General features: G+C 53.6%; 1 protein-coding gene across 2 annotated transcripts in view; it reads right to left on the bottom strand.

The window, feature by feature from the left end:
• Positions 1 to 3,834: 3,834 nt before the first annotated feature.
• Positions 3,835 to 21,915, bottom strand: part of FHL3 (four and a half LIM domains 3) — a 41,965-nt gene continuing 23,884 nt past the window's right edge. The window contains exons 2-6 of one of the 2 annotated variants that reach the window (XM_030538731.1): positions 9,552 to 9,733; positions 8,667 to 8,841; positions 7,730 to 7,899; positions 6,824 to 7,010; positions 3,835 to 5,487 (exon numbers count right to left, since the gene is read on the bottom strand). In XM_030538731.1, the coding sequence (XP_030394591.1) occupies positions 5,336 to 5,487; positions 6,824 to 7,010; positions 7,730 to 7,899; positions 8,667 to 8,841; positions 9,552 to 9,707 (840 nt within the window). In that variant the 5' untranslated portion in view covers positions 9,708 to 9,733 and the 3' untranslated portion in view covers positions 3,835 to 5,335. Of the gene's footprint in view, positions 5,488 to 6,823; positions 7,011 to 7,729; positions 7,900 to 8,666; positions 8,842 to 9,551; positions 9,737 to 21,915 lie in introns of both variants that reach the window. The other variant, XM_030538732.1, reaches the window with a different exon arrangement.

The following is a 21,915-nucleotide window of genomic DNA, read 5'->3' as shown; positions in this document are numbered from 1 at the left end:
CCTGGGGAGCATCGAGCCCTGACTGCTGGGGCTGTCCAGCTCTCGCGGCCTGGCTGGGGCACTTGGCGAGACGCGAACACGTAAGGGCACGAACGCAGCTCAAACCAATCCACGTGACGTCCGAGATGGGAGGTGTGAACAGCGTCTGCTCAGCCCTGAGGAGGCAGCAGGGAATGGGCTGAGCAGTCATTGACAGCCCCTCTGCTGCCCCAGGAGCTGGCTAACAGTCAGGGTCTGCGGCCGGAAGGGGCCCAGTCTAACCCCTGTATAGCGCAGGCCTCCAGCGCTACCCACCCCCCGCGCACTGAACCAGCAGCCAGGATGAGCCCCAGGAGACAGCACCATCGCGCCACAGGCAGGAGAGGGGGAACCGTGGGAGTCAGTGCCCAATGCCCCTGCAAGGGCAGGGCCCTGATGAAGTGAGCTACACCCAGCTGAGCTGCAAGGGACCCACAGCACATGCTGCAGAGAAGCACTTCGCCGTGGGGGCCTCTTGCTGAACGTATCCTCCAGCTGGTAGTTACCCAGCAGCTGCCAAGCCCCTGGTGGGGTGAAGCACCGTGGTAGTAGTAGCAAGGTTTCTGCATCTCCTCCCAAGCCCCGACGTGAGTGACACCAGCCCCGTGGAAGCTGCTTGTGCTCCAACAGGGAGGGTTGGTTCACCCAGCACGAGCTGCCCTCACCGCCGGGCTGTGCGCTGGGGTGTGGGGTGTCTCGCAGTCTGGGTGCAGAGGACCTTTATAACTGCTGCTGGGTCTCGGTGCTTCACAGACACAGGGCTGCTTGCTGCGGCTGAGTGTTCGGCTCCCCCGTTCCGCTCCAGTGCAGGCGGCTGCCTCAAACCCTGTCCTGGAGTCATTCACAGGCAGCTGGCGCTGCCCTGTCTCTGCACTCGGCCTCTCTGCGGGAACGCTCCTGCCCGCGGCCCTGGCTTTGGGGCTTTTTCAGCTCCTTTATTTCTCCTTCACGGCAGACGCACGCTTTGGGCTGAACCCAATGCAGGCCCCGGGTCAGCATCCCTCCGCTGCCCTGCCAGGGCCTGGGGTTAGTTTCCCCAGAGAACAGCTACAGAGAGGGGCATGTGAAGTGCTGGGGGCTTCCCTGGGCCACTTTTTCACCCCAGACTGTGAGACTCTTTCAGGCTCCTGCAGGATCAATGTTACTGGGTCTGTACCCTGCCCTGTGGCCTCAGAGCCCAGCCTGCCCTGCTCCTGCCACAGACCCAGCTTTTCCCTTCCCCTGATGCCGCAGCTTGGCTGTTCAGCCAGTGAATGTTTCATCTCCTCACCCACCCCCTTGCCCACTAGGGAGCTCCAGGCTCTGCCTCCTTCCTTCCCCCAGCTGTGCCCCCCATTGTTAGCCTGCACTTTAATGATATTTTCATGACTGTTTTAGACCCTCTCTGGGAGCCGTGGGGGACGAATGTGCATTACATCATCCCCCTTCCCTCCCAGTAAATCAGGCACTGGGCTGTGCGTATCCATGACCCATTCATGACAGGGATAAAATCCAGATGTTCCAGCCCTACGTGCAGCTGGGTCATTTCCTTTTTTGGCTAAGAACGGGAGGCTCTTAAACTCGACTGAAAGAGGAGCCTGGGGGCCTGTTTGTAAAGAAATCTTTTGCGGTTAATCCCTGGAAATGGCTCTTCAGAAAACATGGGCTTGCAGAGCTCCTGCCAGAGGACAGGCTCCCTCAGGAAACCTCTGCAGCCAGAGGTGTCTGCTCATTGTTTGAGACCTAGTAGCAAAACCAGAGCTCAGGTCCCAGCACAACGGCAGCGACAGAATCAGAATGGAAAGAATAGTTTTGCCACCCGCCAGAGCGAACGTTTGTAGGAGCCTCCGAGCAAGGCAGGCCTGTGAGTGCGCAGAGCCAGCACGGAGGTCACAGAGACTCGGAGGCTGTCTCTTTCATCCCGGCTTCCCCTCGCACAGGGATCTGGAGAGCTGGTAGCTCAGCTCGGGGGAAGTGGAGTGGGAATGCTAGGGAGGCTGGGGGCCAGGCAAAGGCCCAGAGGAAGTCACGATGGCTGTTAGTAAATGTAAAGGAATCTGTGGAAAAGAGTTTCAGATGTTAGGGGAATAAATGATTCCACAGCAGATTAAAGTGAGTAATGAGCGTACAAGGCGGACGGGAAGGAGACCAAAGTTACCCCAGCTGGGGACTGCAGCAACATCCCCACAGAGGCTCTTTCCACAAGACCTCAAGAGCTGGAGCGGAGGTCAAATGGAGCGAACGCAGGGAAACACAAGGGGCTTTTCTGTAATGTGGAAACACTTAATTCGGTGTCATGAGAGTCACATGCCAGTGACTAAAATGCCAGATCCTGCCAGCCCAGGATCCACTGCACTGCTGGGTCCAGAGGAGCTGAACCAGTCCAGGACCTACTGAAGTCATCAGCCCATATAAGACTTTCCTGGTGTCAGAGTGGTGACCACTTAACTCCTGTCCCCAGGCTTGAAGCCTTCATGTACCGGGAAGCCCAGGAAGGGCCCAAGCGCTTTGTCTGGGTAGCTGAGCAACGTGCAAAGCTTAACGTGGCAGATGATGGATCTAAGGAGAGGGTCTCCACTGCATCCTCGAAAAGCCGGAAGTGCGGGGAAATTGGAACTGGCCTAAGGGGGGGACTGTGGTATCTTCCTAGAGTTAAAGTCTTGGCAGGCCGCTGGGGGAGGGGGAACCATGGGGAGTGCAGGGGGCTGCCCCCAGTTCAGGGCTTTGGGAGCAACCCTAGGGAGAGTAAAGAGCTATTTTACCTTTTGAAGACAGCCTGACCCACAGCGATGATGTTAATTCAACCCCACCCTACTCCCACCCCTGCTTGGAGAAAATACAGCCAGAGAGAGGTGTCATTACAATGGTTTATTATATAAAGCCTTACAGAAACATACAACAGACCGGAGGGTAGGACACTTACATAGGAAGCTTCCTTTCTAAAAACCGCTCCAAGCTCTTCAGAATAGCACACACTCAAACTCTGACTTACCCGCATCAAAGCTTTCAAACAAGGGTTTCAGTAAGGATTTGAATACACAGCTAATACGCTTCAACATGCATAACATTCTGTTGGTAAATGAAGCCTGCCTGGGGATGGGGCTAGCCGTTCCTCCAGCGGGTTTGAGTAACAGATAAAAGTACAAAAAGGAAAACACAAGGAAGGCGTGTTCAGAAAAGCATCCCGTTACCTTGAGGAGGGGGAGAGGGAAGGGGGAGGACAGGGCAGGGCTGCTGTGAGCACCTCAAGTGAGACAGGGCTCTAGGGGAACTCGAGGCAGCTCAGCAATTTTGCATAGCAGGGTCTTCAGAGAAGCAAAGCTCCACCGGCTTGGACACCTCATTTTCAGTTCCTACCTGTAGGGCCCTTAATGGCTGTGAAAAAGGTGTCATGGCACGGACCATGAAATCTGGTCTTTTGTGTGCTTTTACCCTATTCTATACAGATTTCACAGGGGAGACCAGCGTTTCACAAACTGGGCGTCCTGACCCAAAAGGGAGTTGCAAAGAGGTCGCAAGGTTATTTTATGGGGGTCACGGTGCTGTCACCCTTATTTCTGTGCTGCCTTCAGAGCTCGGCAAGGGGAGAGTGGTGGCTGCTGGCCATGTGCCCAGCTCTGAGGGTAGCGCCCTGCCAGCAGCAGGGCAGAAGTAAAGGTGGCAGTACCGCAACCCCTACTACAATAACCTTGCGACCCCCCCCAAACACAGAAGTAAAGGTGGCAGTACCGCAACCCCACTACAATAACCTTGTGACCCCCACCCCCAACTCCTTTTTTGGTCAAGACCTCTACAATTACAACACCATGAAATTTCAGATTTAAATAGCTGAAATCATGAAATTTACCATTTTAAAAATCCTATGACCATGAAATTGACCAAAATGAACTTTGACTTTGGTAGGGCCCTACATCTCTGGGAATGAGAAGCCCAGACTTGGGGCGAGGGTCAGCAAGCCCCAACCAGCACCTGACCTGCAAGATGCTGAGCAACCACAGCTCCCCCTGCAGCCAATGAGCATGAAGAAAGCTCAGCGCCTGGCGGGAGGGGGCACAGGAGGAGCAGAGCCTTTGGCTGCTGTCTTGGGGGCTGGTTCAATTCATCTGCAGCTTTGCCTGTTGTTAATACAAACACAGCCCCCATTCGTCCCCCACTCCCATCCAGCTCCCATGCAGCACCCTGGGCTGAATTCCGAGCAGAGCCTGCAGCCAAGACACAACTGTGCACAAACCGCCAGAGGATAAACCACCATATTTGGGGTCAAAATACGTGGCATGTGGCCGAGCTCAGTAAGAGGCAACAGGCAGCCCTGTGTCTGCAGCACCCGGTAAGGGGGAAGGAGCAGACAACACCGCCAGCTGCAATGGCTCTAGCTGCCTCTGAAATGCCCTTTTCAACTGCTCTGCTAAGCGGCTCTCAGCCAGCCGGGCAGCACCTGCACACAGAGCACGAGACTAGCTCCGAAAGCACCTGAGCCGCTTCTCAGCGCTCTTGGAGTCGGCGTTAAATAAACTCATTCGTGTAGCTCTTGGAAGCTGATGGGGACCCTTCTGCTGGGGGCAGAGCAGGGGGAGGGGAGATGCTGCAGGAAGGTGGGGGCACCAGAGCCCTCAGCACCAGCTGGTGATTCAGGTTCCCCTGCCATATTAGTGACACCATCTCCCTGAAGACGTGAGGAACAAGGGGGGAGAGAGACATCAGAAAAAGCCATTCCCCAATGTGGGCCATGTGCTCAGCCCAGCATGCTCTGCTCACAGCCAGCCAGAAACACCCAAGGCTGCAATGAACAGCACAGAAAGCATTGCAAACTTGCCCAGTGAGATGCCAGGTTACCCTCACGTTAGGGGAACAGGCTGTGCTGGAAACCCAGCCTGGGGAGGCAGGAGCCTCAGGAGAGCCTGGCTCCCAGGACAGGAGCTGCTGCCCATCACTCAGAGCAGAGGATCATGCAGGGGAGGGGAAGAAAACCAGTAAGAAGTAGCAGGGACAAAGCTGTGGTCAGCACATGGAGCCTAAGGCCACTGCCAGCCCCTTTGCTCAAACAGGGGCTCCCGGCTCAGCCAGCGCCCAAGCGCTTAGGAAGCAAAGGGAAGAGAAAATAATGAGGGACTTGGAAGCTCCTTTTGTTTGGCGTTTATTTAGCTTCACTCTGCAGAAAGCCCAGGGTGGCTTATTCTAGCTTTCAAGGGAAGGGCACAGGCACCCTGAGCACACACTGTGGTGAGGGGATCAGCCCTCTCCAGGGCAACAAAAGGCACATCTCCCACCTGCCCAGGGTGCCTGGCACGAAGCCCCTGAAGAGCAGATAAGGCCCCTGATCCACATCCTATTGCCAGGCTTATAGGTTGCTGCTGCAGTCGCGGCAGAGGATCTCGTCGTGCCGGGGGATGAAGCCTTTCCCCACCAGCGAGCTGGTGCAGCGGGCACAGTTGAAGCAGTTGTGGTGCCAGTGACGATCCTCAAAGGAGATGTATTTACCCCCTCCGAAGCCTAGAGAAGGGGGACAGAGCATAGGGTTACCCAGAGCACTCAAGGCAGATTCCTGAAGGGCCTAGGGTCGGCCCTCCAGTCGGGGATAAGCCTGGGGCTATTTCCAACTAGCTATGGTGCTTCTATGCCCCCCCCCCACATCATAGTTTCTAACTCCCCCCCCAATCTTATACACAGGAAGGACCAGCCCTAGCTTAGAGCTGGGGAGCTGAGGCCCAGAGACTTGCCCCATGTCATGCAGGGAGCCAGGCCAGAGCAGGTCTCCCAAGCCCCAGGCCGGAGCCCAGAGCCCCCTATGCAGCAGGCAGCACTGGCCGTGAGCAGCCAGTTGGGGGTCTGTCCACGACACTGAGTAACTAAAGCTCTTCGGGAAGGACCTGAGTGGAGCCAGCCGGCTGAGGGAAGCCACGTTCTGCCCCCTGTCCAGACGGCAGAAGGACATGCAGGTTTCCTACATGCTATTGCAGAGACAGCAACAAAGATAAACACTGGGGACCTGGGGCGGGGCAGCAAACCAGCATCGTCTCTAACCATGGAACCAGGCTTCTGACTCACCAAGTGACTCAGTGGCTGCGTTGGCCTTTCCGGGAGCAGTAAACCCAAGCCACAGAGGGAGGGTCAGTGAAGGAGACCAGGCAGCCTCCTGGTGCAGGTGTGTGGAGGGAGAGACCCACTCCCCTCACTGTGAAAAGTCCAGTTTCTGGAGCCTCCCAGCCCATTGCTGGGCTGCAAAACCTTCCCACGTTACTGTGGGTGGAGAACCCTTCCAGGGCCCCAACTGAGGGACCAGCAGCCCCCAAACAAGAGGCCAGTCAGAGCCATCAGATCCCACCACACGGAGCATGTCCTGGGAGTTCTGCAGGAAGGTTGCAGGGTACCAAAATGCAGCCAGTCCTCCCCGGGTGTGCACAGTACGTTCCCTGCTCTGACAGGGGTAGGATACACCCAATACTTGAGCTTTGCAAGAACGAAGTGAGAGCAAGGAAACGAGCAACATAAACTCCTCATTGCAATTCAACTCCTTCCCATTGCATGGCCTCTCTACGAGCAGCTGAAACAGGCTGCCGGTGAACAAGTCCAGGAGCAGCCTGCACACGCCCCCGGGGCACTCTTGGCAATAACGTTCTCCCATCCTGGGAGGCCTGAAGTTCTGAACAGCCCATCAGTGAGCCTTGGAGGGCTGCAGTGGGATGCAGAGGCCTTACGCTGGCCTGCTGCAGAGAGGAATTCACCACCATGAAGAGATCCCCCAGCAAGCTCTGCATTCTGCTCACAGGCAGAGCCACGGTACCCGCTCGCGAGGAACCATGTACTGTGCACCAGTCTCTGTCGTTACCTGTGATGGGCTTTGCGCAGGCGCTGCATTTCTTGGCATAGAGGTTCCCAAAGCACTTGACACAGTAGGGGTTGTCCTCCTGGGAGGTGAACTGCTGGCCTGCCAAGGGAACCTTGCAACCAGTGCAGACAAAGCACTCCTTGTGCCAGGGCTCGTCACGGTAAGTCACTCCTCCCTTGGTCAGCGACTGGGGAAGGGAGAGCAGCAGTTACACCCATACGTCCCTGAAGAGCTGCTGCAGGCAGCCCAGGGAGCACGGAGCGCCTGGCGGTTATAAAGATCTCAGCCTCTGGAGCCCTTTCCATAGGGACACTGATGAGGCTGGACGCAAGGCCAACACACATTCCACGAGTGCACTGCAGTTAACATGAGACCCCTTCCCAAGCGAGGCAAAGGAACTCAACTGGACCCTCCGCAACCACTGAGCCGCACAGAGCCACGGCGGGCCTGGCACTAAGGGGAGCCCTCGGCTGTCTCCAGAGCAGGGGGTGATGCTGACACATCAGGCAGCAGCCAGTCTCCAAACCAGGCACATAGACATGCCTCAGCTTGCAGATCTCGACAGCACTCAACAAAGCCTTCTGGAGAGGCATGGAAAGTAGCATCCCCTGTGACAAGGGCAGGGGAGGGAGCCCAGCCACATCCACGCCTTTATTATTACTGGGTGGGTGCTGGCAGCGCACTGGGTGCAGTCCTGCCGGCCTAGATCCAGGGGAACACAGACACGATTCTGCCCTTAGTAAGCTGGGTTTCACCCAGAAGGGATCATGGAATAGCACCCCACCTCCTATGCCTGGGACCACTTTCCACGGAGACCAGCAGCTGCCCCAGGAGGATCTCATCTAAGAGAAGTGAAGCTCCTGCGGGGTCACCGAAGGAAGCACTGTGCTGGCAAGCCAGCGTTACCTTTTTGCAACGAGTGCAGCGGGGGGCAAACTTGCTCTCATAACAGGGGACGCAATAATAATCCTTCTTGTCTGGGATAAAGGACCGCGACCCGATGGGCTGCTGACAGCTGCTGCAGATGAAGCAATGCTCATGCCAGGTTTGTCCATTGTATTCCAGTTTCCGGGATCCTAGAAATGAAGCAGGTCTGGGCTCAGGGCACCACTGGGAGACAGCAGCTGCACCTTCAGACAGGCTCAGCAAGTGGCATGTCCTCAAATCAACAACGATCTTCAGAGATGGAGCCTTGTGTCCTGAACTCAGCTCAAACCTGGGAAGGCGGGCCTAGGGCTAGCGTTTCCTACCTGTGGACAGAAAGCTAGTGCCCGGAGGCCTGTTCCTGCCCAACGTCCTAATACAGTCACCCCACATGGGGCAGTTCTCCCTTCATAGGGAGCGTCACCAGCCAAGCCTCTCAGCACGGGAGAGCTCGAGACACCAGAGGGCCTGGGGGTAACACAGACAGGCAATGCCCAAGGGGCCTGACACAGCCCCAGCCCCAAAAGGCTGGGTCTCCAGCAGCCTTTAGCCAGTCACTCCCTGTCTGAGGCCACAAGGGCCCCCAGAGACAGGGCAGGGGATGCTCCAGAGCCCCTGGAGTTGCCTCCCCACATTCTCCTCTTCCATGGTCCTCCCCCAACACGGAGCCCATAGACAAGAGCTGCAGAGGAGATCACAGTTCTGGGTCCCCGATAAGGGCCTCGTGTCTGCTCAGCAGAGGGGAGCAAGCACCAGTCCTCTCTGTACAGGTACGACATGTCCCTGGGCTCTTGCCTAGCACCCACAGGGCACTGCCCCTGGCTGGGATGACAGGAGGGCAGCTGCCAGCCCAGCAGAGCCGGCCAAGGCCCAGGGGAGCCTCTGTCTCCTGCCAACAACCACACCCCAGAGCCTGTACCTGGCATGACTGTCTTCTCACATGCGACGCACTTGGAGGAGAACTCGCTGCAGTAGCAGTCGTTGCAGAGCAGCTCCTCGTCCTGGCAGGTGAAAGGCTCGTCGGCCAGAGAGCGGTCGCAGCGGAAGCACCGGAAGCAGTGCTCGTGATAATGGCGATCCTCGTAGTACAGCTCCTGGGAGAGAGCGTGGGGGGTGTCACCCACGGGGACATGGGGGGCAGGTCCCACTTGGGCACAGCCCCCAGCCCCTCACTCCCCCACGGGGAGCTGGGGGGCAGGTCCCACTTGGGCGCAGCCCCCAGCCCCTCACTCGCCCACGGGGAGCTGGGGGGCAGGTCCCACTTGGGCGCAGCCCCCAGCCCCTCACTCGCCCACGGGGAGCTGGGGGGCAGGCTCCACTTGGGCGCAGCCCCCAGCCCCTCACTCCCCCACGGGGAGCTGGGGGGCAGGTCCCACTTGGGCGCAGCCCCCGGCCCCTCACTCGCCCACGGGGAGCTGGGGGGCAGGCTCCACTTGGGCGCAGCCCCCAGCCCCTCACTCGCCCACGGGGAGCTGGGGGGCAGGCTCCACTTGGGCGCAGCCCCCAGCCCCTCACTCCCCCACGGGGACATGGGGGGCAGGTTCCACTTGGGCGCAGCCCCCAGCCCCTCACTCCCCCACGGGGAGGTGGGGGGCAGGTCCCACTTGGGCGCAGCCCCCAGCCCCTCACTCGCCCACGGGGAGCTGGGGGGCAGGCTCCACTTGGGCGCAGCCCCCAGCCCCTCACTCCCCCACGGGGACATGGGGGGCAGGTTCCACTTGGGTGCAGCCCCCAGCCCCTCACTCCCCCACGGGGAGCTGGGGGGCAGGCTCCACTTGGGCGCAGCCCCCGGCCTCTCACTCACCCTGCAGTCGTGGCCAATCAGCTCCTTGCATTCCTCGCAGGTGTTAGCAAAGTGGGCATCATAGCAGGGGATGCAGTAGGGACCCATGTCCATCTGGATGTACTTCCGCCCATACAGGGACTCCTTGCAGTTGTCGCAGTCGAAACCTTCCGTCATGGTGTCGACCTGAGAGCCTCCCACACCTACTGGGGAAAACCGCATAGGTCAGCATCTGCTCAGAGCCTCAGCGATGCAAAGGGCTGAGCCTCCACCAACTCCCTTGCCACATCCAGAGGTGAGGGGCACAGACATGGGCGCGTGCCCAGGCTGCTCATTGTGCTCAGGCAGCATTGCACTGAACTGAGCCTGGCCACACATAGCCAGCATGGGGCACGAGCCGCTGCTCCTGCTCATGAACAACACAACCTGTATTTCCAGAGATGGTCAGGTGTGGGGTGGAGAGCACTTTCCGCTTGCACATAACGCGGAGCCAGCAATCAGAACGTGCATATACCTGTCACCAGGCCCTGCACGGAGAAAGCCTGACTGAGGAACATGTAACTGAGCTGGTCGCTGGATGACGCAGGGTCATGGGCTCCTGGCTGCAATTGTCGGGACAGCATGCAACACACAAGAAGATTGCACACAAAATCGTTCCCGTTTTTGGTCAAATACATTTTTGGACTGAACTGCGTGACCAACTGGGTGTGTGCATGAGCCCGGCAGAGGGATAAACAGTCAATCCTCTCGCAGACCCAAACTCAGTGATCAGCCTCCCTCCCGGAGCCTAGGACAGGATTGGTTCCTGCACTACATCTTCTAGTGCTTTGCCTGAGCTAGTTTCTAACATCCCAAGTTTTGAAGCTTCCAAATGGCTCTAAAGCAGACGAACAGGAGAGCATCGAGCACAAGTCAGGTGCCCAGTCATTTGGCCAGTACAAAGACATTTCTAATCAAAGTCACATCCCCAGAATCCTCCCTGGGAGCCTATTTCCAAAGTACAAGCCCCTTGCTGTACGTGCATGTTTGCACACGTGAAAGCACAAGACATTCTCTGGCTTTGCTTCGGGAGAAGCTGGTTTACGAGAGCTGTTACTGGCCCTATTTCTCTCCAAGGTATAAGGGTTTGTCTACACCTGGAGTTACTCCAGAATAGCTATAAATTTACAGCCAGCCTTAATCCGAATCAACTTTCAAGCGTAGACAAGCCTATGGTGTTTATACCAGACCCGTTTAGCTGCAGAGAGCCAGGCTTTGCAATCCTCTTGACGAACCCAGTGGATCAGAAGAGTTATTACAGTGCGTTGAGGGATAAATTCCAGAACAGGACAGGGGAACAATCGCAAGTTCCTCTGCATCTCAGGCTGCGGCAGTTGCCTTCCCGATGTTGGGCTGAAACCAGCCAGGGCCAGCACTGGGAAGGAAAAGGCTGCTCTGGCTTGCACAGCATGAGTCATCAGGGCTATTCATGGGCCTGTGATTAGGCTTCCCAGCTGTTGCTGAGTCTTGCCGCACGCAGAGATAGCGCTGCTGCTGGTGAATAAGGTGACGTTCCTGCCCAGCTATGTGACAGACAGATTGGAACAAAGCCCTTCTCAGACCCGCTTCTGCTTCCCCCTCAGCTCCTGTCCGCTCTTCTGACTCCCTTCCTACAACAGCAGCAATGGGGTCCCCTGCACATGGCTGCAGGAGTGTGGGGAGATTTACACACAGAGCCCTCGCCATATGCCAGCCAATAGCAGAGCTACTAAGGGAACTGCTCTGCCAGTCGTCTCTGTCCACATCCCACACACCCCTCCCCACCGCAGCTGCATCCTGGGGCAGTGAGTTTATGGCAACAGGCGTGACTAGCTCCAAGTCACCAGCTGTGCAACTCCCCATTAGCCTCCGATACCTGCTAAAAAGACCCAGGCAGCCAGGCCAGATACCCAGGTTCACAGTGAGCAACATCGCTGCGTGTCTGGGCGAATGAAACATTTCCTGAGCTGCTCTGACGGGGGCCACCCTGTCTGCCTGGGGAGAACAGCCCCCACTCCAAAAGGTTTGCTCCCCCAGAGCGGAATCTGAGCCAGGAAGGTTAGTTTTAGAAGTGCTGCCGCCAGGCACTGCAGAAGCTGAACGAAGCCGCCCATGCCCCAGTCCTTTGGAGATGGTCCTGCTCAGGCAGGGCCCTGGGCACTGTCACTTGTTTCCCAACATACAACGTGAGTCACGCCTATGTGCTGTGCAACAAGTCCAGCGCCCCCAAGGCTCACAGCGTGGAGCTTGCCTCCTTCCAGTGACCTGCTCTGTTCATGCTGGACTCTGCTTCCCCAAGTGATTTAATCCCTTCACCTGAGAGAAAGTCTATTGCTACCCCCCGCACACCTCAGAGAGAGGGACTCAAAGGGGTACCACAAGACACAACCGGGATCCCCCCCCTCCCTGTACAATACTGTAAAATCCTCAGGGCAGGGAGCTGTCTGTACTGAGTTATGAGGCTTCATGCACCTCAGTGGCCCTAGAAATAGCAGCTTGGAGTGTAACTGAAAGGGAAGAAGGCAGGTCCAGAGGGTAGGCCATGCCACTGGAGCAGAACTCAAAAGGCCTGTGTTCAATTCCCAGCCATGCCAGAGACTTCCTGTGTGACCCCGGGCAGGTCCACCATCTCTCTGGGACTCAACTTCCCCGAAACAGGGGAACAAGATCCCAGAGATACTGTGAGAAAAAAGCCCACGAATGATCGCAAGACGCTCAGATGCCACAGCAATGGGCTCTCATAAGGACCTAGAGAAACAGAGCTGTTGTTCTTCTAAGTGTGTGTACTCCTGCTCTTTGATCTCAAATAGCAATCCTTCCCGAGACCCAACAGCACCCAGTGATGACAGGAGAAAACCAGACTGGTAGGATCTCAGCTCCAGGACAAGGTGTTTCTGTGTTGGAGCGTGATTTGCCAAATCAAACTCCATCTCTCCGCTGCAGCTGCGCCAACGTTCTGTTCTTGGTTTTGATCATGTCTCTCAAAAAAAGAGTTCCGGGACAGGGACATTCCAGTCTCAAATAGCGTCTCTCGTTTGGCGGCCTCTCAACGTAGGCTGTTTCCTGCCCAACCCCCTTTCTCCCTGAACCACACTGGAGACGGTTGCCAGCAGAGAATGCCACTAAGGGCCTGCCTGCATTACTGATTTTGCACAGGAATAGGTACAACAGTGCAAGCCCCTGTGTAAATGCACTGCACTGGTGTAAGGGAGGGCTGAGACAGTGCCACTTGACCCAGTTCAGACCACAGTGCATCTCCACTGGGGGCTGGCATGCACCAGCAAAGCTACATCAGTGCAAAAATCCTTAATATAGACAAAGCACTGACCCAAAGCACTGACCCAAAGCCACTTTCTTTGCAGGCACATGGAAAGAGTGCTGGGAAGAGGAAGAGATGCAAACTGCACAAGCCCTTTGAAAATGGTACTTGAACAACTTGCTCAAAGGACTGTCCCCATCTGTAATATACACATAACCCACTGGCAGAGTGTTCACAGCCACCTCCAGCAGCTACTTTACTAGAGGATAACAGCTTATTACTGGCACCTGTGCTGCAATGTTGAAGGCTCCAGGTGCAGATCTTGCTGACTCCCTGTGAGAGGGGATGTTATAAGCATCTCTCTGAACTGCATCCAGTGGCAAGACCCTCGTCCCCATCCATGTCATGTGGCCTTAGTGCTGGCTAGCCAATTGCTGTTGCACTTCCTCCACCACTTTCCCCCTCCTTGGGGTTACTGCTTCCCAGAGTCCGTCCGTCCACCTATGTCTGCCGCACAGAAGTCTTGCAAGGCAGAGTGCACTGCTAAAAGGGTGTCAGCACTGCACTACTGGAGCTAAACTCTTATTCTCCAGGTTGGACAGACCAGAGAATGCACAATGGCAGGACAGCAAGCCCCAGGGCTGTCTGCGAGCAGAGACCACAGCATGGCTGGGTAGGGAGCTCAGGGAGCTCGTTCCAGGGAGGGGAAGGGAGAGCAGCAGATAATGAGCCTGGGAAGTTTGCTGAGGGGTGTTTGTGTTAGATAAGCTGTTTGCTCCTTTGTTCTGGCTCTCACACACAGAGTAGGACAGAGGTGCTAAACACATGAGGATGCCAAAGCAAACACTGGAGCTCCAATAGCCAGGAGAGCCCAAGAGCAGGGAGAACAGAAGGGCAAAACAAAGAAAAAGGAGCAGGAAGCAGCTCAGCATAAAAAACATAAGATAAAAACATTTAAAATCACACATAACAAGTTTGTAGATGACAAAAAAGTTGGGGGCAGTGGTAAGTAATGAAGAGGGCAGGTCACAGATACAGAGTGAGCTGGATCGCTTGGTGAGCAGGGCGCAAACAATGTGTTTTAATTCTGCTGAATGTAAACGTGTAAGTCTCTGACCAGAGAACGTCGGCCATCCTTACACAATGCAGCAACTCTGGAAAAGACTCGGGGTGGACAAACTCCCAGTGCAACACTGTGGCCTAAAGGGCTAATGTGAACCTGGGATGCATCCAGATGGGAATCTCAGGTAGGAGCAGAGCAGTTATTTTTCCTCTGTACTTGGCACTGGTGCGACTGCTGCTGGAATCCTGTGTCAGTTCTGGTGTTCACAGCTCATGAAGGACGTTGATAAACTGGAGGATTCAGGATTAGAAAACCTGCCTTCCAGTGACAGACACAAGGAGCTCAATCTACTTAGCTTACGAGAAGGGCAAGGGGTCGCTTGATCCCAGTCTGTAAGTATCTACGCTGGGAACAAGTTTTTGATAATGGGCTCTTCAGTCTAGTAGAGAAAGGTCTAACACCATCCAATATTGGGAGCTGAAGCTACATAACTTCAGACTGGAAATAACGGTACATTTTAAAGTGAGAGTAAATAGCCACTGGAACAATTGCCAAGGGTCGTGGTGGATTCTCCATCACTGGCAATTGTAAAATCAAGACTGGATACTTTTCTAAAAGCTCTGCTCTGGGAATGCTTTTAGGGAAGTTCTTGGGCCTGTACTATGCAGGAGGTCAGATGAGATGATCATGATTGTCCCTTCTGGCCTTGGACTCTACAAATACATGAGCACAGGGAAGAAACACTCACTGCAATGCGGGGAGGAACTCGGCGCTTGTCCGGGCTAGGAGAAAAGGTGGATTTGTAAAAACATTTTTAACGGGGTTGGTCTAGAGTAAGATTTAGAAGCACGCTGTAGATGTGTGCTAACTAACAGGTTCTGAAAGCCAAGCATAGCCAGGACAGACTTTAAACATGCACTCAGCTGGTGAAGGGGAGATCCTAGTCAGGACAAAGCCACCAAATAAAGCAGAGAACAGGAGAAAGGCTCTGCGGAGCCAGGGGCTGGGTTAACCCTCCTGCAGGGAGCCCGCCTGCTTGCACGTTGCACAGTGGCCGTGTAGAGTCATTTTCGTTGCTTTCAACCTTATTATATTCCACAAGGAGAGAATCCCTCTCCCCTCATTAAGAGGGTCACCGGTGCCGCTCAGACTCCGAGGCAATATGGCGACAGGAAGTGGCCAGTGATAAGTTACCCTCACCACCCCGTCCCTGCTGCCTGTCATGCATGCACAGCACCTCCACCTCAGCCTACTCCAGCCTGCTCCACCTGGCCAACACTGGCTAGTGCCAAGACGGTTGTTACAGATGCATCTGTTGCTATGCTACCAAGAAGCACCCTGCGGGCTGACCACTCCCGTCAGTCGCAGACTGGGACGTGCCTCACTACCTGGCATCCTGGTTTGGATTTACACCCTTCCTGGGTGTAGTCACCCCACTATGCCCAGCAACAGCCAGAGAACTGCAGCTCCTGGCTCCGCTTGTCAGAACCCCTCGCACAGCTGCTCTGCTCTACAGCTGACTGATTTAACTAAAGACACATTGACTCTTTTATTACATTAATAGTGAACAAAAAAGGAGCCTGCAGGCTGGTGGCTGCTCCCTGCACCAGTGCCCCAGGCTCCAGGAGTAGCAGAGTCTGCAAACACCATGGCCCCAAGTGAGACCCATGCAATATACCTGTCACTGAACTAGGAGAACCCAGTTCTCTCCAGGTCACACCTGATATGCAATAGACAAAAACTAACCATTCAGCACACGGAGACAGCAAAATCACACAGGGTTCTAGTCACTTGTGAGAATACGGGTTTATTTTTATCATGAGCTGTGCCATTCCACCTGGCAAACATGTCCTCCTCGTGGGGACAACTGGCTTTCCTCCCTCCCTTGCACACCAGTACCATGGAGTGCCAAACCAAACTCCTGAGTGGGCCCCCAGCCTTGCCTCACAAATAACCTTCTGAAAAACATGGGCCTCAAGCACGGCCAGCTTGGAACAGAGCTTGGAACAGGATAGTGTACCAGAAAGGTCAGCAAGCCGCAGATGATGCACAGGAGAGGCCACTTTCTAATTAGAGAGTAACACCCATGTAACACCACTCCAGTGTCACTGTCTGTTGTGACCCTGCAGGTGGCTTAGCAACGGATTGTTATATTCATGCCAGGGTCTATAGAGAGGCAGACGGGTGAGCTCAGAGAAGAAGGTGCAGCCACGGTTTGGCTTTCTGCAATGTGTAATCTGCCAGGATTTTAATCAAACTGTTGAGAAAACAATGAACTCCTGCAGCTAGAGATTTCACTTACACAAGAAAGCCAATAACCTTGTGAAACTCCCCACGGTATTATGTTATCAGGTCCACAACCAGCTGCCATACAGAAGCCATCCTGTAGCAGCCCATACAGCTATTCCTAGGAACATGTTCATCTTTCCAAGATACAGGAATAGATCTGCTTTTGCTCATGTTTCAAGTTCCATCTATTCTATTCTGCCCAGAGTTGCCTGAACGGGGTTTGCATAATTTACTTCTAAACAAATGAGCAGGAGCAGAAATGCAGCCAGGCAGGGAGGACGAGCAATTTCCCAAATTAGGATGAGTAGGTGAGACAGGGCCCGGGGATGCCAGACTGGCAGGGGGAAGAGAATAATAGTTTCCCCTAGTTAGCTTTGCAGAAGCACTACAGCTGCTGGGGTCTGCCAGCAGATTTCTGCCTCCAGGACGAAGAGCAGCTGCTGTGTGGTGTAAGGAGCTGCTCTGACCCCTCCCAGTGAGGCTGGGAAGATTTTCAATCAGTATCATGGTTGCTGCAGCTCCCTTGTGCTAACACTGCATCCCACCCAGAGCTCTGGCAAAGGCCATGCAGGCTCTCAGGCCAAGGAGACCATGTGTGGTCACATGTTTGGTTCCCTACGGGGCTCATGTGCGCCTCTGCCTCTATCTTCCAAGCCTTCGCTTGGCTTCTGACTTCACCAGCACTTGTTCTGGACACTGTTCCCCTGCCCAGCAGCCTTCAGCTTCTGACCAGGGCCCTGAGGTGGGGCCAGCTGAGCAGGCCAGGAGCAGCGTGTGCGGCAGGCTGGGAAATGAGTGGGTTCTTGCCCCATTCCCGAGTCCCCAGGAACAGCTGTGGGCTTGGTGCTGGCGCTAGGAACACCCTCGCCAGCCAGGGCTCACCAAGCCCTGCTTTCAGGAGAGCTGAGGGGCAGTCAGCCAGAAAGGCATAGGTAAGGGAATTTCATCAGGATGACTGAGCCAGCCCCGGCTCTCACACAGTGCGGTTAGGGAGCTGCATTACATCAAGACTTCACTCTCCTGCTCCGGGAGCCGCTGAGTCACTTCCTGCCTTTAGATCTCACCATCAAACCTCCTCTCCAGCCTGTGCCCAGCCCTCTGAGGAGCTCTTTGCAATTCTGAGCATGAAGGGCAAGTCATGGGGTGGGGGGAAACTGCAGTTCATCATTCCCAGGGATGCACTTCCAGGGGTACTTCATCCCCACAGGCCCTGGGACTCACTCTCCCAGCCCCATCAATGCAAACAGTTAGTTCCTCAAATACATGGGGAGGGCCTGGGTTTTATTTTGTGTCATTTGCATTCCCTCAAAGCAGGGGCCAGATGGCAGCCTGCTGGCAGGAGGGTACTGATGGAGCAGAGTCAGGACGTTGGCAGCCTGTGTGCCCCTCTCCTCTCCCACCTGTGGGGATGCACCAATGTTGGCAACAGTGGGAAACTCCCAGAAAACATCCACCTTAGACAAGTGCCATGTGTGGCGGGAGCCCAGCCAGAGCCCTACAATGCAGCAACTGTCCCCACTCAACCTTGCATGAGTTCAGAGCAGCCTTGGCCCAACGCTGGGCATAGCCAATTTTGACAAGGAAACGCTGTGTATTTTGAAAACCCTCCGCTGAAAAAGCAGCACTCTCACAGCCCTGGACTTGCTCAGCCGGGCATGCATCGAAATGCCCACGGCTGCGAGCACAGGAAATAGCAGAGATTGTTTGAATTGTTCACTAAGTCACAGGGGAGCACCCGATTGTCACCAGATTTTAAGGCACACTCGGCAGGGGAATGGAGGATTTCCTCATATTCAGAGTAAGTCTCAGCAGGTGAAAGATGCACCCTGCTGTACTAGAGAAATGTGATGGTACATACAACGTTTACACAGCACGTCTTTCCACGTACAACAGCAGAAAGGCCCAGGAAGGACATCAACTAAAGACAGGTGTGGTGAACTCGACAGGATCTCGGTGCAATGTCATAGATAGGGTGGGGGCAAAGGGCGAGATTGTTATTTGTATTACAACAGTGCCGAGGGCCTGTCAGAGACTGGGGCTTCATTGTGCTCTACACAGACTATCTTACGAGACTTCAAACCAGGCACAGTCTGAACAGATGAGACAGACGGGGGAAGGGTATCATCCCCCGTTGATGGATGGGGAGCTGACGACACTTGCTCAAGGTAACACAAGGAGTCTGTGGCAAAGCCAAGAACAGAAGCCAGATCTCCCAAGTCCCAGCCCAGTGCACTAGCCCCAAGGCCAGCCTGCCTGCCTCTCTTTAGAGTCCGACACATTACTATAAGTGGAAGTTTCATTTTCTTTTCACACACCAGATACAAGGTGTGTTTCCCAAAAAACAGGCACATTGTTTAAAAATTGAAAAATACTATTTCTTTTATCATTTTTTACAGCGCAAATATTTGTAATAAAAATAATATACACTTTGATTTCAATTACAACACAGAATACAATATATATGAAAATGTAGAAAACATCCAAAATATTTAATAAATTTCAATTTGTATTCTATTGTTTAACGGTGCAATTAAAACTGTGATTAAATCAGGATCAATTTTTTTGAGTTACTCATATGAGTTAACTGCGATTAATCGACAGCCCTAATATTAATAAATCCATATGGACTTATACACCTACTTGCGAGGATCTGAACAAAGCCATCCCTGGACTCAAAGCATAGTTAATAAGTGCCCAGTTATTAACATACATTCAGAACTAAAAACTACCTTCTTGTATTGGTGCACTGACGTGAAAACCACTCACAGCCAGAGCTTTGCTCAAGAGATTGTTTTAAACAAGATTAATGGCCAAATACAAAGTTGAGTCAGTTGGGGTAATAAGCACATTTTGTGCATTCAACAGGGAGCTGAGGATTAGAAATGTTTGAGAAGCTTGGATTGGTCAAATGGGCCATTTCACTGAAGGAGGAGATTCAAGAACACAGGAGTGAGATAGACACATTAGAACTCTCCTCTTAACAGAAAAACATCCACCTAACCAGACTGTTAAGAAATCCATGGTCCCAGAATTCACCAGAGGAGATTCTGACTCAAACTCCTCCTTAGATTATTATCTAGGACAGAGAAGGGCTGGGAGGAGATAAGAGAACCAGACACGAGCTGCATTGCTGCATTTCCTTTACACGCAACACTGGTCTGCAAGAGACAAGCTGCACTGAACAGGCAGCATCTGCAACCGGGGGGGTGGGAGGGGCGGCACAGGCAGAGAGCAGACCACAAAAGAGAGGTGCTACAGCCAAGTTTTAGGGACAGTGACTGAGGACTGGTTTGATTGTTTTATCAGCTAGAGGGATTGGGGCCACAATTCAGGGAAAATCCTGTTTGTAGCAATGCTTCAAAAGCAGGAAGGCAAGCACCCAATTGCTCTCTGAGCTCCTGCTCCTTCTTCCCATGCACATTAGCAACCAATCTAACAGATGGCTTTGAGCTTTGGTTCAATATGTAACAAGGATGTCAAAAATTCCAGTCTCGGATACTTCCCCTCTGGTTAGAGGTTGCACATGCTTCTAGAAAAGGTGAGCCCTGACTTGCTTTCTCTTCCAAGAAAACCACAGTGAAACTTGCCTAACTGCCCGAAGTGCCTAAATGATGGTGTAAACTTCAAAAATCCACCCAGGCCAATTCAGGCAACCTCAGGTTCCTTTCCAGAACAACTGCCTCCATCCACAGCTACTGCACAGACCCTGCCTGGAGGACTTTTCACCCTCTCAGTAATAAATGCTAGTACCATTCATTAAGCCAGTCAGGAGAGAAGTTTTTTCATTTCAGACCCAGATTCCAAGATGGTGGAAGAGAAACATCACAGAATAGGACAAGAAAGGAACAGGGGGGGCCTAAGACTGCCAGTTGGATGGTTTGCTGTTAGCTTCTGCAAGGAGCAGTTAAAATGCAACCAGCTTCCATACAACTCCATCACCCGATTCTAAATATTTCTCTTCCTTACAAATCCTCCCAAGTCCAGCCCTGGTTCTTGAAGCATTTCTGCTACTAACTACCCATACTCCCCAGCAGGGCACAAACACTGCTGAGGGCAGGATCCAGGTGACTTTGGAAACTACAGCTGCGAGAAGCAGCTGATTTGCATCATGACATTCACCAGGTCACATTCCCTAGGTCTGCAAGAAGCTTCCAGAGAGACCAAGGTCTCTTCTGTCATGAGAGCTTGGGCCTCCTTAACATAGCTGGTTCCTGGGTGGTCACCTGCTCTAATGCTATGTAGTGGACTGCATTTTAAACGTGGGTGCACACAGCCTCAGGGCTTCCCTCAGCTGGAGAACATAAATGTTCCTTTTTACCAGAACCCCCCTGTACATAGAGTGAGGAGAACACTTTTCAGGGTTTCAAGGCACTTGCTCCCATCCCAGGACCCACTGATGCTGTCCCATGCACATTGCTGTATAGCACAATATTGGCAGCAACAGGGTCTGTAGCTAGTTCTCCAAGATATAGTCTCTAAGGAGAGGATCCAGGTGTCAGAGGTCACTGACGCCTTACATTGTAACTACAGTCACAACCTAGGAACATACAAAAGTCTTTGGTGTTGCTGCTGGCATGTCATTCCAAAGGGAAAGCAGGAGGGCAAAGTGGTTGTCACACAGAAGATTTCCTTCCTGGGGCTTGGAGTCAGGATCTTTGTCAAATCACAATTTAGCCTTGCCAACACAAGCCATTTCGTAGGGTATTTACTCCTCTCCGGCAGCTTAGTTCCAGGACATTTTAAGGTCTAGGTAGAAGCCCCACTGGAAAATGAAATGTCTTTATTTGGAAGTGGAGGTTTCTAGACATGAACTTTCATTTCCCCTGGTGATTCGGAGTGACAGGCGCATGGAGCTGACAGGCAGGGATGAGATCTCGGTAAGATCCTCCAGAAAAGACCATGCACAAGTGAAGATTAAGCTGAAGCTGGTGGCGTTGCTTGGTTTTTACCTGTGAAATTGGCAATCTGAGACTATCTTTTCCTTGCTGTTTGCCCTGGAGCATCACAGATCCATACAGCATATGATTTGCTGGGCGATTATAGCCTCGCACAGGAAAGAGGGTCCATTTCATGCAGGCGACACAGGCCAGAATACAAAATCACACCAAGCTTTTGTGTGGAAGGAAACATACCACAGACATGGTGCAGAGAGGAACTCTGGCTCACAATTGCTTCTACAAACCTGCTACACCTTCCCCCCAAACACTGGACAGAGCCTGCCACGGTCACCAAGGAAACATTCTAGCTTCTTTTGGTTCTGAATGCGCCAGCTGACAGAGCTGGCCAGAAGTGACCCCAAGGGTTCTTCCTAAAGGCTGCATTCATGCCCCCACAGCACAAAAGAGGGAACTCGACAATATCCAGGAGACCCAGCGAATGCAACCACAGCCCTCTGGGGGAAGATTTTATTAAGGAAACTAGGCGTGAAAATGCAGAGCCTGGTTCCACACGGGACTCTACACAAAATGACTGAATCCTGTGACAATGCTAAACTGACTTGTAAATTGTTCAGCAGTGCCAGCACGTTTTTCAAACATATAGGAAGGCACAAGCCCCCATCCCAAAGAATTTGCATATTACATAGATTATATTATCTAGGCAATTAAAGCTTTCATTTATACCAGTGTAAATCCAGAGTCAATCTGGATTTACACCCACATAACCAAGCAAAATTTGGCCCATAAACATACAAATGCTTAGCACCTGAACACGGAAAGGCAGGATTCAGATACCCATGTCTGGAAATCTGCTCCCTG

The sequence above is a fragment of the Gopherus evgoodei genome, chromosome 20, assembly GCF_007399415.2.
Source record: "Gopherus evgoodei ecotype Sinaloan lineage chromosome 20, rGopEvg1_v1.p, whole genome shotgun sequence".
NCBI lineage: Eukaryota > Metazoa > Chordata > Testudines > Testudinidae > Gopherus > Gopherus evgoodei.
The sequence above is the reverse complement of the archived record's forward strand: the minus strand, read 5'-3'. Positions and strand labels throughout refer to the sequence as shown.